Source organism: Bombina bombina, chromosome 1, assembly GCF_027579735.1.
Source record: "Bombina bombina isolate aBomBom1 chromosome 1, aBomBom1.pri, whole genome shotgun sequence".
NCBI lineage: Eukaryota > Metazoa > Chordata > Amphibia > Anura > Bombinatoridae > Bombina > Bombina bombina.
Window position 1 is genome coordinate 832,125,978 of NC_069499.1, and position 12,813 is coordinate 832,138,790.

Genomic DNA, 12,813 nt, shown 5'->3' on the forward strand with positions numbered 1-12,813 from the left:
AAGAGAATGACTGGCTATGACAGTTAGGGGAGGAGCTATATTACAGCTCTGCTGTGGGTGTCCTCTTGCAACTTCCTGTTGGGAATGAGAATATCCCACAAGTAATGGATGATCCGTGGACTGGATACACCTTACAAGAGAAAATGACTGAACATACCTCAGTGCAGCATAGCATGCAAACCGTTCCTCAACTGAAGTTTCCTGTACTCCTTAGCCTCTGTGGGAACAGCAGTGGATCTTAGTTACAAATGCGAAGATCATCATCCTCCAGGCAGAAATCTTCATCTCTTTTCTGCTTGAGAGTAAATAGTACACACCGGTACCATTTAAAATAACAAACTCTGGCTTGAGGAAAATAAAAACTAACATTTTGTCACCACAATCACTTTACCCTGCCTATTGCTTAGAGCTGGCAAAGAGAATGACTGGGGGGTGGAGTTAGGAGAGGAGCTATATAGACAGCTCTGCTGTGGGTGCTCTCTTTGCCACTTCCTGTTGGGAAGGAGAATATCCCACAAGTATTTGATGTATCCGTGGACTCGATACATCTTGCAAGAGAAAAAACTCTGGGTCACAGCACAAAAAAAAAAAGAGAGGAATTAATGAATGGATAAAGGGTAAATGGCTCCAGACACAGAAGTTGTGTCATGCTAAACACATTCATGAAGAGACAACATGCAAAATCAGCGAGGCAAAACCAGAGTATTCCTATCTCAACATAAAGAGTTTCTATTAATTAAAAAAGAAATAAAAAATAATTGAGAGAAAGTATTAATAGAATTTTGTAGAGTAACAAAGATACAATCGTTTCCCCCTTTATTTAATTATAGCATAATGGTATATCATACTTAACAGGAATGTTAGAATCAATATGAACAGGTTAGGGTGGCTTTATTTTGAGTTCACCATGCTTCAACATATCAAGCTCACTCTGGAGAAAATTGTAGCAAGTCACTTAGATCACTGTGACATTGCTAAAATTAAAAGGATAACATGACCAACGTTCATGTAAATGTAATTAAAAAAATACTGCATCAATATTAAAATGTGCTTGTTCATTTAGCTAGCTCGCTTCAGGTGAGAATAGCTCTGTACGGTTTTCTTCACAGCTTCATCCATGCTGACAACTGGTTTGTAGCCCATATCTACTTTGGCCCTCTCACAGCTGTAATAATGATAAGTTCCAGCCAAAGCGACCCTCATCGGTGTAAAGGTTGGTTTGACTTTGATAACTGGCCTCAATATAAACACTAGCAGTGAAACAAGCAGGGCTAGATAGTAAGCTAACCAATAGGGGATCTTATACCGTGGGGCTTCATAGTTCAGACCAATCAAAATGCGAGATAAGAATGTCCAGAATGGAATAGGATCATCATTTGTAATGTGATATGCCTAAAAAGAAGAGGAAACATAAAATTAATACACAGTTTTCTTCTGTGATGGAAAATATTTTTCGACATATTAAAGGGATAGTAAACCCACATTTTTTCAGATAAAGCATGCAATTTTAAATAACTTTCTAATTTACTGCTATTATCAATTTTCCTTCGTTCTCTTGGTATCTTTATTTGAAAAGCAGGAATGTAAGCTTAAGACCTGGCCCATTTTTGGTTCAGAACCTGGGTTGCACTTGCTTATTGGTGGCTAAATGTAGCCACCAATCACAAGCGCTAGCCATGGTGTTGAAACAAAAAATGAGCCAGCTCCTTAATTTATATTCCTAATTTTTGTTTACCTGAAAATGGCATCTAAAAACTTACATTCTTGCTTTTCAAATAAAGATACCAAGAGAACGAAGAAAAATTGATAATAGGAGTAAATTAGAAAGTTGCTTAAAATTGCATGCTCTATTTGAAAAAAATGTGGGTTTACTATCCATTTAAGGCAGCTCCAAGTAAGAAGCTGCTATTAACCTATTTTGTATACTTAGCTGGTTACTACTGTAAAAACTGTTAAAGGGACTGTCTTCAATAGGCTTCATTAAAGTATTGTGCACAACGTTAACTTCAACTTCTTCAGTGTTAAACACATTTATGACCAAAGATCAACAACTAATTCCACCTACCAAGACATGTTACATTAACTACCTATTTGACCTATTTCAATACTTTGGATCCACACACTGGGTACCCATTAACTTCTAAAACTGCATTTCTGAGGGAAGTTTAGTACTGTTGGTTTAAGTGCACAAATTCATTATACAATCTTAATATAGTTATTTAACAGACTATATTCAAGAGTTAAAGGCATTTATTTTTCAAACAAATCTACCTTCCCACACAGCGGAGAGTCTTTCTGTAGGTGTTCAGCTGCCAGAATGTGACCATGGACTACATTTTCCACATAAGTGAAATCTACTAAATTTTTTCCATTCCTGTAGAAATAAATTACATAAATATTTAAAAGGGACACAAAGCCTCGAAATATAACATTACATACATATAATGTGTGTGTAAATGACAGATATGTCAAATATGTTCCTGTTGTTCATGCATGCGTTTTTAACTTGAAAGATTAAAAAAAACAAATATTTTTTTTTTTTTTTATTATTTCTATTTAGAACAGTTCCTTAAAACATTGTGAAGGAGAGACTCCTATTTTACAATAGAAGGTCTACAAAAAAAATCCCAAAGATTTTGTGTAATTTCTCTCCATAGAAGAGAGTTTTGATCACCAGGGCCAAAGTGTAATAAGTGGAAACCCTTCTACAAGAGTTGAACACAGTAAAAGTTATGTAAACATATGGCTCCCACTCCAAGATACTTGAATTGGTATGTGAAAACATCCCATAGCAGTTTAAAAGAAAAAAAAAATTCAAATATATTCCAATGAATAAGATGTGGCAATTGAATTTTAAAAAGTTTGAAATAGGAAAAAAATAAATATAAATTAGGAAAGATATACAGGTAGCCCTCAGTTTACGCCGGGGTTAGGTTCCAGAAGGAATGGTTGTAAATCGAAACCGTTGTAAATTGAAACCCAGTTTATAATGTAAGTCAATGGGAAGTGATGGAGATAGGTTCCAGGCCCCTCTCAAAATTGTCATAAGTAACACCTAATACATTATTTTTAAAGCTTTGAAATGAAGACTTGAAATGCTAAACAACATAATAAACCTAATAAAATAATCAAACACAGAATATATAATTAAACTAAGTTAAATGAACAAAAACATTTGCTAAACAGCATTATAAACCTAATAAAATAATCACACAACACAGACTTCACTTGCATTTTCCTGCAAACAGTTCTTTCTATGCATTCCAATCTGGACTGATTTATAGACAGGAAGATCTTGTTCCTTTGAAATCTGCTTGATAGCTCAGGTCTGGTTAAACTGATTAATGTCAGCTTGCTTGGCTTTGTTGCAACACAAGCGGACAGCTCCACCTACTGGCTATTTTAATAAATGCACTGCTTCTCAATGCTTTTCAATAGCAGTCACATGACTGGAAAAAAAGGTTGTTATTCTGAAACGGTGTAAATTGAACCGTTGTAAAACGAGGGCCACCTGTAAATCTGTTTAAAACACACACAAAAACAGACAAAAAGTTATAAGAAACATGCTTATTTCAGGATTTTCATAGAAAATCAAAGTATTAAAGGGACATTAAACACCAAATTTTTCTTTCATGATTCAGATAGAGAATACAATTATAAACAACATTCCAATTTACTTCTATTATCTCATTTGCTTAATTCTTTAGATATTCTTTGTTGAAGAAATAGCAATACGCATGGGGAGCCAATCACACGAGGCATCTATGTGCAGCCACCAATCAGCAGCGACTGAGCATATCTAGATATGCTTTTCAGCAAAGGATATCAAGAAAATGAAGCAAAATAGATAATAGAAGTAAATTAGAAAGTTGTTTAAAATTGCATGTTATTTCTTAAGCATAAAAGAAAAAAAATGTCCCTTTAATTCATGGGTGCAAACACGAATATAATTGAGTCTTCTTAACATATCGGGTGAGCAAATAACTTTAGGCATATATGTGTAGCCACCAATTAGCAACTCCTGAGACTACCTAGCTTTCCTTTTCAACAAAGGATATCAAGAGAACTAAAGAAAATAAGGCGATAGAAGTAAATTGAAAAGTTGTTTAAAATTACATGCTCTATCTGAATCATGAAAGAAAGAAAAAAAAATTGGGGTTTTAGGTACATTTAAGCTAAAAAAATGTTTTATTAACATGAGAACAAAGCATGTCTTAGAACTTTTAAAGTGGCATAAACACTTTAAAAATTCTAATATATTTGAATTATGTATTAAAAACATAAATTATGCTTACCTGATAATTTAATTTCCATTGTGGGGAGGAGAGTACACTGCTTCATTCATTACTTGTGGGAATTAAGAACCTGGCCACCAGGAGGAGGCAAAGACACCCCAGCCAAATGCTTAAATACCTCCCCACTCCCCTCATCCCCCAGTCATTCTGCCGAGGGAACAAGAAACAGTAGGAGAAATATCAGGGTATAAATGTTGCCAGAAGAACACAACTAAATTTAGGTCCGCCTACCGGAGAAACGGCAGGAGCCATGGACTCTCCACCCCACGATATAAATTATTCTTACCTGATAATTTAATTTCCGTTTTCCATCTAAAAGGGGAGGAGAGTCCACGGCTTCATTCATTACTTGTGGGAAACAAAATACCCAAGCTCTATAGGACACTGAATGAACAAACGGGAGGGTAAAAAGGACCCTATGCTGAGGGCACCACAGCCTGCAAAACCTCTCTCCCAAAAACGGCTTCTGACGAAGCAAAAAATGTAAAATTTGTAAAACTTTGTAAAAGGTATGTAAGGAGGACCATGTAGCCGCCTTACAAATCTGCACCATAAAGGCCTCATTCTTGAAGGCCCAAGAAGAAGCCACAGCTCTAGTTGAATGAGCCGTGATCCTCTGAGGAGGCTTATGTCCCGCTGTCTCGTAAGCTCCTCAACCAAAAGGACAAAGAAGTTGAAGAGGCTCTCTGCCCCTTGCGCTTCCCTGAATACACTGCAAAAAGAGATGTAGACTGTCTGAAATCCTTCGTAGCCTGAAGATAAAACTTCAAGGCTCGAACCACATCCAAATTATGAAGTAACCACTCCTTAGGGGAAGAAGGGTTAGGACACAAAGAAGGAACAAATATTTTCTTGATTGATGTTACGGTTAGACACAACCTGGGGAAGAAATCCCAAACCAGTGCGAAGAACAGCCTTATCAGCGTGAAAAACCAGATAAGGAGGCTCACATTGCAAGGCCGCCAACTCAGAAACTATGCGTGACAATGCAATAGCCAACAGGAAGATAACCTTCCTAGAAAGAATAGAGTCAATAGAGCGCATAGGTTCAAAAGGAAGCCTCTGCAACACCTTAAGAACCAAGTTCAAGCTCCAGGGTGGAGCAGAATGTCTAAAGACAGGCCTGATTCTAGACAGAGCATCAGGAAGCTCCACAAGCCTCTTGTGCAACAAAACAGATAACGCCGAAATCTGTCCCTTTAAGGATCTGGCAGCAAGCCCCTTCTCCAACCCATCCTGGAGATACCTTAACCTTGTGCCAAGGATATCCATGTTTCTCACACCAGGAGAAGTAAGTCCTCCACACCTTATGATAGATGTGCCGAGTGACCGGCTTCCTGGCCTGAATGAGAGTATCAATCACTCTCTTAGAGAATCCTCTCTTGGCTAAGGCTAAGACTAAGCGTTGAATCTCCACGCAGTCAGCCTCAGAGAATCTAGATTTTGATGTTGCAAGGGACCCTGTACCAGCAGATCCCTGCGACAGGGTAACCTCCATGGTGGAGAAGATGACATCCCCACCAGATCCACAAACCACGCCCTCCGCGGCCACACGGGAGCAATCAGAATAGCCGAAGCTTGCTCCTGTTTAATCGAGCTACTACACGAGGTAGAAGTGGCAACGATGGAAAAAGCTAAACTAGTTTGAACCGCCAAGGCATTGACCAGCTCTACCTGGGGATCCCTGGACCGCGACCCATATTTGGGTAGCTTGCAATTGAGTCTGGGCGCCATGAGATCTCGCTCTGGCGTCCCCCATCTGTGGCAGATCTCTGCAAACACCTCAGGGTGGAGAGACCATTTCTCCGGATGGAAGGATTGCCTGCTGAGAAAATCCGCTTCCCAGTTGTCCACACCGAGAATGTGGATTGCTGATAGCGAACAGTTGTGGGACTCTGCCCATACCAATATCCGAGATACCTCCGCCATTGCTAGAGAGCTTCTCATCCCCCCTTGATGATTAATGTAGGCCATCGATGTAATGTTGTCTGTAAGGAATCTGATGAAGCTGAACAACCCCAGAAGAGGCCAAGCTTGTTCCAGAATATTGATCGGCAGGAGAGACTCCTCTCGAGTCCACCTTCCTTGTGCCATCCTGGCACCCCAAACAGTTCCCCATCCTGCCAGACTCGCGTCTGTGGTCACAATCTCCCAGGACGGTCTCAGCAAGGATGTTCCTTGGGATAGTTGATCTGGACGTATCCACCAAGAGAGGGATTCCCTCGTCCGATCGACCAGAGCAATCTGTTGGGATAGGTCTGAGTGATCGCCGTTCTACTGCCTCAACATACACAGCTGAAGAAGTCTGAGGTGAAACCTGGCGAATGTAATGACATCGATGCTGGATATCAGGAGCCCAATCACCTCCATACACTGATCCACAGAGGGTCTTGAGGAGGACTGAAGGACAAGACAGGTGGATGCAATCTTCCTGTGTCGCTGATCTGTGAGAAATATCTTCATGGATGTAGAGTCTATTATCGTGCCCAGGAATTCCACCCTGTTGCTGGGGACAAGAGAACTCTTTCCTAAATTTATCTTCCATTTGTGAGATTGGAGGAGAAAAAGAGCAGCCCTCGAGTGTTCCTCTGCGAGACTGAACGACGGCGCCTGGACTAGGATGTTGTCCAAATAAGGCGCCACAGCAATGCCTCTGGATCTTGCTACTGCAAGCAGCGCCCCCAGAACCTTTGTGAAGACTCTCGGGGCCGTCACCAGACCGAAGGGAAGGGCCACAAACTGGAAGTCTTGGTTCAGAAACGCAAATCTGAGGAACCTGAAGTGATCCCTGTGGATTGGCACATGAAGGTAGGCATCCTTCAAGTCTATTGTTATCATGAACTGTCCCTTTTGAACTAGGAGCAGAATAGATCTAATTGTTTCCATTTTGAATGATGGAAAGGCCAGAAATGTGTTTAAACATTTTAGGTCCAGAATCAGGAGGAACGTGCCCTTCTTCTTTGGGACCACGAAAAGGTTTGAATAGTACCCTAGACCTCTCTCTGCTGGAGGTACTGGTACAATTACTCAGAGAGAAGAGATCCCTCACACATTCTAGAAAGGCGTCCCTCTTCTCTGGTCTTTAAGACAGGTTTGACATGAGGAATCTGCCCCTGGGCAGATGAGATCTGAACTCTATCCTGTAGCCCTGGGCGATGACCTCCAGAACCCAAGGGTCCTGAACATCCTGCAACCAGACATCTGCAAAGAGATAATCTTCCCCCTACTCGGTCGGCCGCCCCTTCATACCGATTTTGTCTCGGCGGGCTTCTTGTTCTGCTTGGACTTATTCCAAGACTGAGTTGGCTTCCAAGTTCCCTTGGACTGCTCCGACTTCCGCCGCGGGCTGCTGGTGATGGGCATTGTCCGAACGAAAGAGGACAAAAAATAGATCCCTTAGGTTAAGCCTTCTTATCCTGTGGCAGGAAGGAACCTTTGCCTCCCGTGACCGTGGATATGATAGAGTCCAGTCCTGGACCAAATAGGATCTTTCCCTGAAAAGAAAGGGATAGAAGCCTAGATTTAGAGGTCATGTCCGCAGACCATGACTTCAGCGTCATAAATAAAAGAATTAGCTACCCTCAAGGCCTTAAGTCTATCCTCTATCTCGTCAAGGGGAGTCTCCCTCTCGACCATCTCAGACAAGGATTCACACCAATATGTCGCAGCTCCGGCTACCGCAGCTACAGCCGCTGACGGCTGAAAAACAAACCCCGTTTGCTGAAACGGCTCTCTCAACATGTTTTCTAACTGTTTATCCATGGGCTTCTTAGACGAACTATCCTCAAGAGGAATAATTGTACACTTTGCGAGCGTGGAGATAGGACCATCCACCTTAGGGACAGTCACCATAGCTCGAGCTGAGAGTCCGGAACGGGGAACACTTTCTTAAAAGAAGAAGGGGAAAAGGATGAACCCAATTTCTCCCATTCATTCTTAATAATGTTAAGCCATCTTAACAGGAACCTGGAAGTTCTGAGGCACCACCCTGTCCTCATATACTTTATCAAGTTTAGGAATCGAATGCTCCTCTGGTAGTTTCGGTTCCGGAACCAGAATCTATGCCGTGGAACAGGAACACGGCCTCTCAAGTGTGACAGTGTAGTAGCATCGCTCCTGACATGGACTTGAGTGCAGGAAGCGAAACTCGTCAACGCTGATTGCTTATGGAGCTATTAATATGAGTCGGGATGGTTTCGCAGAAAGACTCTCCCTGCACCTCCGGACTCTAACTTTCACCCATGCTTTCACTAAGAGGCTGATAGGACTACTTAAAACTCCAGTCCCATTTCGAAGAGTACTACCCTCCATAAGAGACTACTCAGAATCTTCTCTGCCAACCTCCTGTGACGAAAGGCAAAGAATGACTGGGGAGTGGGGAGGTATTTAAGCCTTTGGCTGGGGTGTCTTTGCCCCCTCCTGGTGGCCAGGTTCATAATTCCCACAAGTAATGAGCCGTGGACTCTCCTCCTCTTTAGATGGAAAAATATATTTTCATTATTTATTTTGCTTATGTTCCTGTAATTTAACTCTGAAAATCATGAGTTTTTCAATTCTGAGAATTGTAAGTGCACACATTTAAGTCCTGCCGCCAAAGGTATAAAAAGCAAACAAGGGTGGACGTGTGGATATGAAAGAAATTTGTCAGGTAAGTGTACATTTTGTTTTCTTTCAAACAATGGTGACAGTCTGCAAGTTTATAACCTGTGGGATCTAATACCCAAGCAAGCAGTGAAGTCCACAAGACCAATATGAAATAGAGCATGTTACTGATCAAGCACTACTGCCCATAATACTTTCCTGCCAAAGGTCACTTCAGCTGAGGAATACAAAATGGGAACAATTTAGAGAAACATTTGTAAGAAAAACCAAGCAGCTGCCATCTCAGCCAGCAAGGTCCTTAGAAGCAGCCACTGCTCTTGTGGAAGGAACAGTTAGGTGCTCAGCGGGAGGTTTCATGCAACCAGGTACACCTTCCTGAATAAGGCCTTAAACCACACTAAAGACCATTTAAAATAATTAAAAAAAAAAATCTCCAACATCAAGGTTGTGATGCAGCTGCTCCTTAGAATACTTAAGAGCTGGACACAAGGGAGGTACCACAATTTTCAGATTCATATTATCCAAGGATAACAATTTAGGATGATGGCTGGTTCACCTTATCCTGATGGAATAGCAGCAAATGAGCCTTACAGGACAAAGCAGAAAGCACAGGCACCTTCTAGCCAAGGAAAAGGTTAGCATAAAGACATTCCAGGACAAAAGCTGGAAGTTTAACTCATGCAAAGGTTCAAACTGAGGAGCTTAAAGCACCCTCAATTAAATTGAGTGACCAAAAACATAACGGTTTCAGTTTGTATCTGCACCTGAACAAATGTTTGCAAAAAAAAAAACCTGATACAAAACAAATAAGGCAGAAAAATAACCTTTTAAGAGATAGCTCATAAACCTATCTACAAACCTTCTTGGAAAATTGCCAAAACTCTAGGAATCACAAAGGCTTTCCAGCAGTAACCCTTACCTATAAACCATCCCAAATAAATATACTACCCTTGTGAAGGGTGCTTCTAATACCAGGCTTCCTAGCTTCAAACAAAATGTCCAACACCTCGCAAGACAAGTCTTTGTTGACAAAATAATGCATTCAGATGCTAGGCCATCAAAGTTAGAGTCCCATAAAAGAAGAGGCTCTGTCCCGAAACAGAAGATTCTTCCTAAGAGGAAGATGCCATGGCTGACAGGAAGACATCTGAATGAGGTCCACATACCATATACTTTGAGGTCAAGCTAGAGCAATCAGGCTCACTGAAGACCGTTCCCGTTTAATTCTAGCTATCACCCTGAGTAGCAACAGAAATGGAGGAAAGATGTATAACAGATGTATAATTTCTTTAGTATTCAGACACCCAGGCCTAGCTGACTAGCATCTGTTGAGATCACTGTCTAATTTGCCTGTCGAAAGGAGGCCTCCTGAACTATAGGATGGTGAGTCTTCCACTAGTCCTGTCTCGTCACCTGATCTGAAAAAGGGGAACCTCAACTGAAGGGGCAACAATCAAACCGATAACCCCCAAAAACTGAGCAACAGTTTAAAACGGAAAGAGCTGCAACCTGAGATTGAAACAAGAGAGCTCTTGTACATTCATTCACTAAACATGCCTGCTAAGCAGAGCTAGCAAGGCTACCTTATGTTCAACCTCCTGTTAAAGGAAGGAACCTGGATCAGAAACCAGATAAGGAACCACTGAAATACCATGTGCATGAGCTCGTAATAGCACATGCATCAAGAGGTCTATGGATACGGTGTAGAGTCTCTATCTTGAAGGTTGGAATCTTCAGCCATTGGTTATGGACTTCATATTCCTTGGACATATGTTCCTTCCTTATTGAGAACTACAAACAGGATTGAATACATTTCCCTGACCTAGTTTATCCAACAAAGCTGGAGAAATCACTCTCTGTCCCTCTAAGTCTGCCACACAAAAGTTAAAGGACTGAGCCTTCTTTGGATTCCGCTGATATGAAAAAAAAAAAAAAAAAATTAAAATCACATCCCGTCTCCAACAGGAAAATAATTCTTATGGGTGCTACCATCCTAACTTGAAAGTGAGAGTAGACTCTCTGGTCTGTTCAAACTTAACTAGGGAGAAACTGGGTTTCCAAGAAGAATAAGGGGATCCTGCCGCTTGAATAGAAGAAGAGGAGAGAATCTTGACATCTGGAGTGCCAAACAAGAACAAAGTAATTCTGTAATTCAGCACTGCCCTTGGGTTTCTTATTTTGTGGCAATAAACTTACACACAGAACAGGGGATAAACTGAAAATAAATGCCCATATAGCATTTCAAGCTTCCGGTCCATTGGGCCTGTGAAGCGGAGAAGTATTTGATAAAGGAATAGTAATCTGCCAGGCTAATGAGGAGATAGCACTGTCCACTAAGGGACTGTCTCTCAAACCTCCAAATTAGAGGCAGGCAAAGGAAGCAGAGCTTTAAATTTGGCAGAAGACCTTAGATCTCAGTTCAGACACTGAATCAGGTATTAAGAAGGAATGAGCTGTATACGAAAAAACAAATAATCTATAAAGCACCTAAATTTTAGCTTTGGAAAGGCTTTTGGGTTCATCCAAATCCAAGGTGCTTAACAATTCCCTTAGTAATGCATGACACTTCCCTTAATAATGTAGGAATATGCTCTAACCTGAAATAAAAAAAAAAAAAAAAAAAGGGACTTCTAACCCACTGTTTCCAGAGCGGAGTCCTGAGACTCACAATGAATCCAAGTCCAATCAACCCTTCTTATATTTAGGGAAGCTAGGCAAGTCACTGTGCATACTATAGGTCACAGTTCTTCAAATTATGGCCGGGACCCATTACTGGGTTGCAACACCATGTTTACTGGGTCACAACTTGTGCGTGTGTTGTAGGTGTGTGTGTGTGTGTGTGTGTGTGTGTGTTAAATGAGTGTGGCGTATGAGTGTATGTGTGTGTGTGTGTTATTACCTTGTAAAGTGAATGTCAACTTTCATGATAAAGTGCCCGTTTAAAAAAAAAAAAAAAAAAAAACTACTAAAAACAGGGGCACTTTCATTTATGAAAGTTTACATTGCACCGGATTTTACAAATACTTACCTTATTCTCCTGAAATGCTGTATCGCCGATCCCCCCTCCTGTTTCTTCCTGCTGTACTTACACAGCAATGACAAAACCCGCTTCCTCCAATCACGGTGTGGCCTCACCAAATGGACGCTCCTGAGGGGGAAGCAGTGATTGGAGGAAGCTGGTTTCGTCATTGCTGACAAGGTACAGAGGACCTGCAGGTGTGTGGGGGAGGGGAGGAAATCGGCGATCCAGCGTTTCAGGAGAAGGTGGTGTAATGCTTGTGGGATATTCCACTATCAGACCGAACTCGGCTAGTAGGCTTCTTAACCTGGCGTCGAGCCGGAATGATAGGGAATATCCCAGAGCAGAGAAAGTTTGCAGGATGAGGTAAGCGGCACTCACCATAATCAGGATAGTCTTTGGCGGCAACAGGCAGGGAAATCAGAGAAAGGCAGTTCAGGGGTAAACAACAAGAAGGGTCAGGCAGGCAGGGTTTGGCAACGGTAAAGCAGTCCAAAGGTAAACCGCTAGAATTGTCAGGCAGGCAGGGTTTAGCAACGATAAAGCAGTTCAAGGGTAAACCACTAGAATGGTCAGGCAGGGTTTGGCAACAGAGAGGCAATCCAGCAATTTAGGTGTTAACAGGCAGAGTGGTCAGACAAGCAGAGTTCCGCAGCAGTATATCAATCCAGCAATTTATGGGTTAACAGGCAGAGTAGTCAGACTGGCAGGGATCATACACAATAAGGCAATCAGAGTAATAACGATCTATCACACCCAGGAGCACACAAAGTAACACCTATACTTAGGCAGTGATAGATCGTTCTGAGCAACTTACATAGGCGCAAGACTCGCGCCACAGGAATCCGGACCGGCATCAGAGAGGAGCGTGCGGCAACAACGTCAGCGCTGCACGCT

At 41.7% G+C, this 12,813-nt stretch overlaps 1 protein-coding gene across 3 annotated transcripts in view; it reads right to left on the bottom strand.

The window, feature by feature from the left end:
* Nucleotides 1-799: 799 nt before the first annotated feature.
* The window catches only part of NSDHL (NAD(P) dependent steroid dehydrogenase-like), a 74,158-nt gene continuing 62,144 nt past the window's right edge, over nt 800-12,813 (bottom strand). For all 3 annotated transcript variants that reach the window (XM_053699445.1, XM_053699444.1, XM_053699443.1), the window contains exons 7-8: nt 2,272-2,374; nt 800-1,392 (exon numbers count right to left, since the gene is read on the bottom strand). In XM_053699445.1, coding sequence (XP_053555420.1) covers nt 1,060-1,392; nt 2,272-2,374 — 436 coding nt within the window. In that variant the 3' untranslated portion in view covers nt 800-1,059. The remainder of the gene's footprint in view (nt 1,393-2,271; nt 2,375-12,813) is intronic.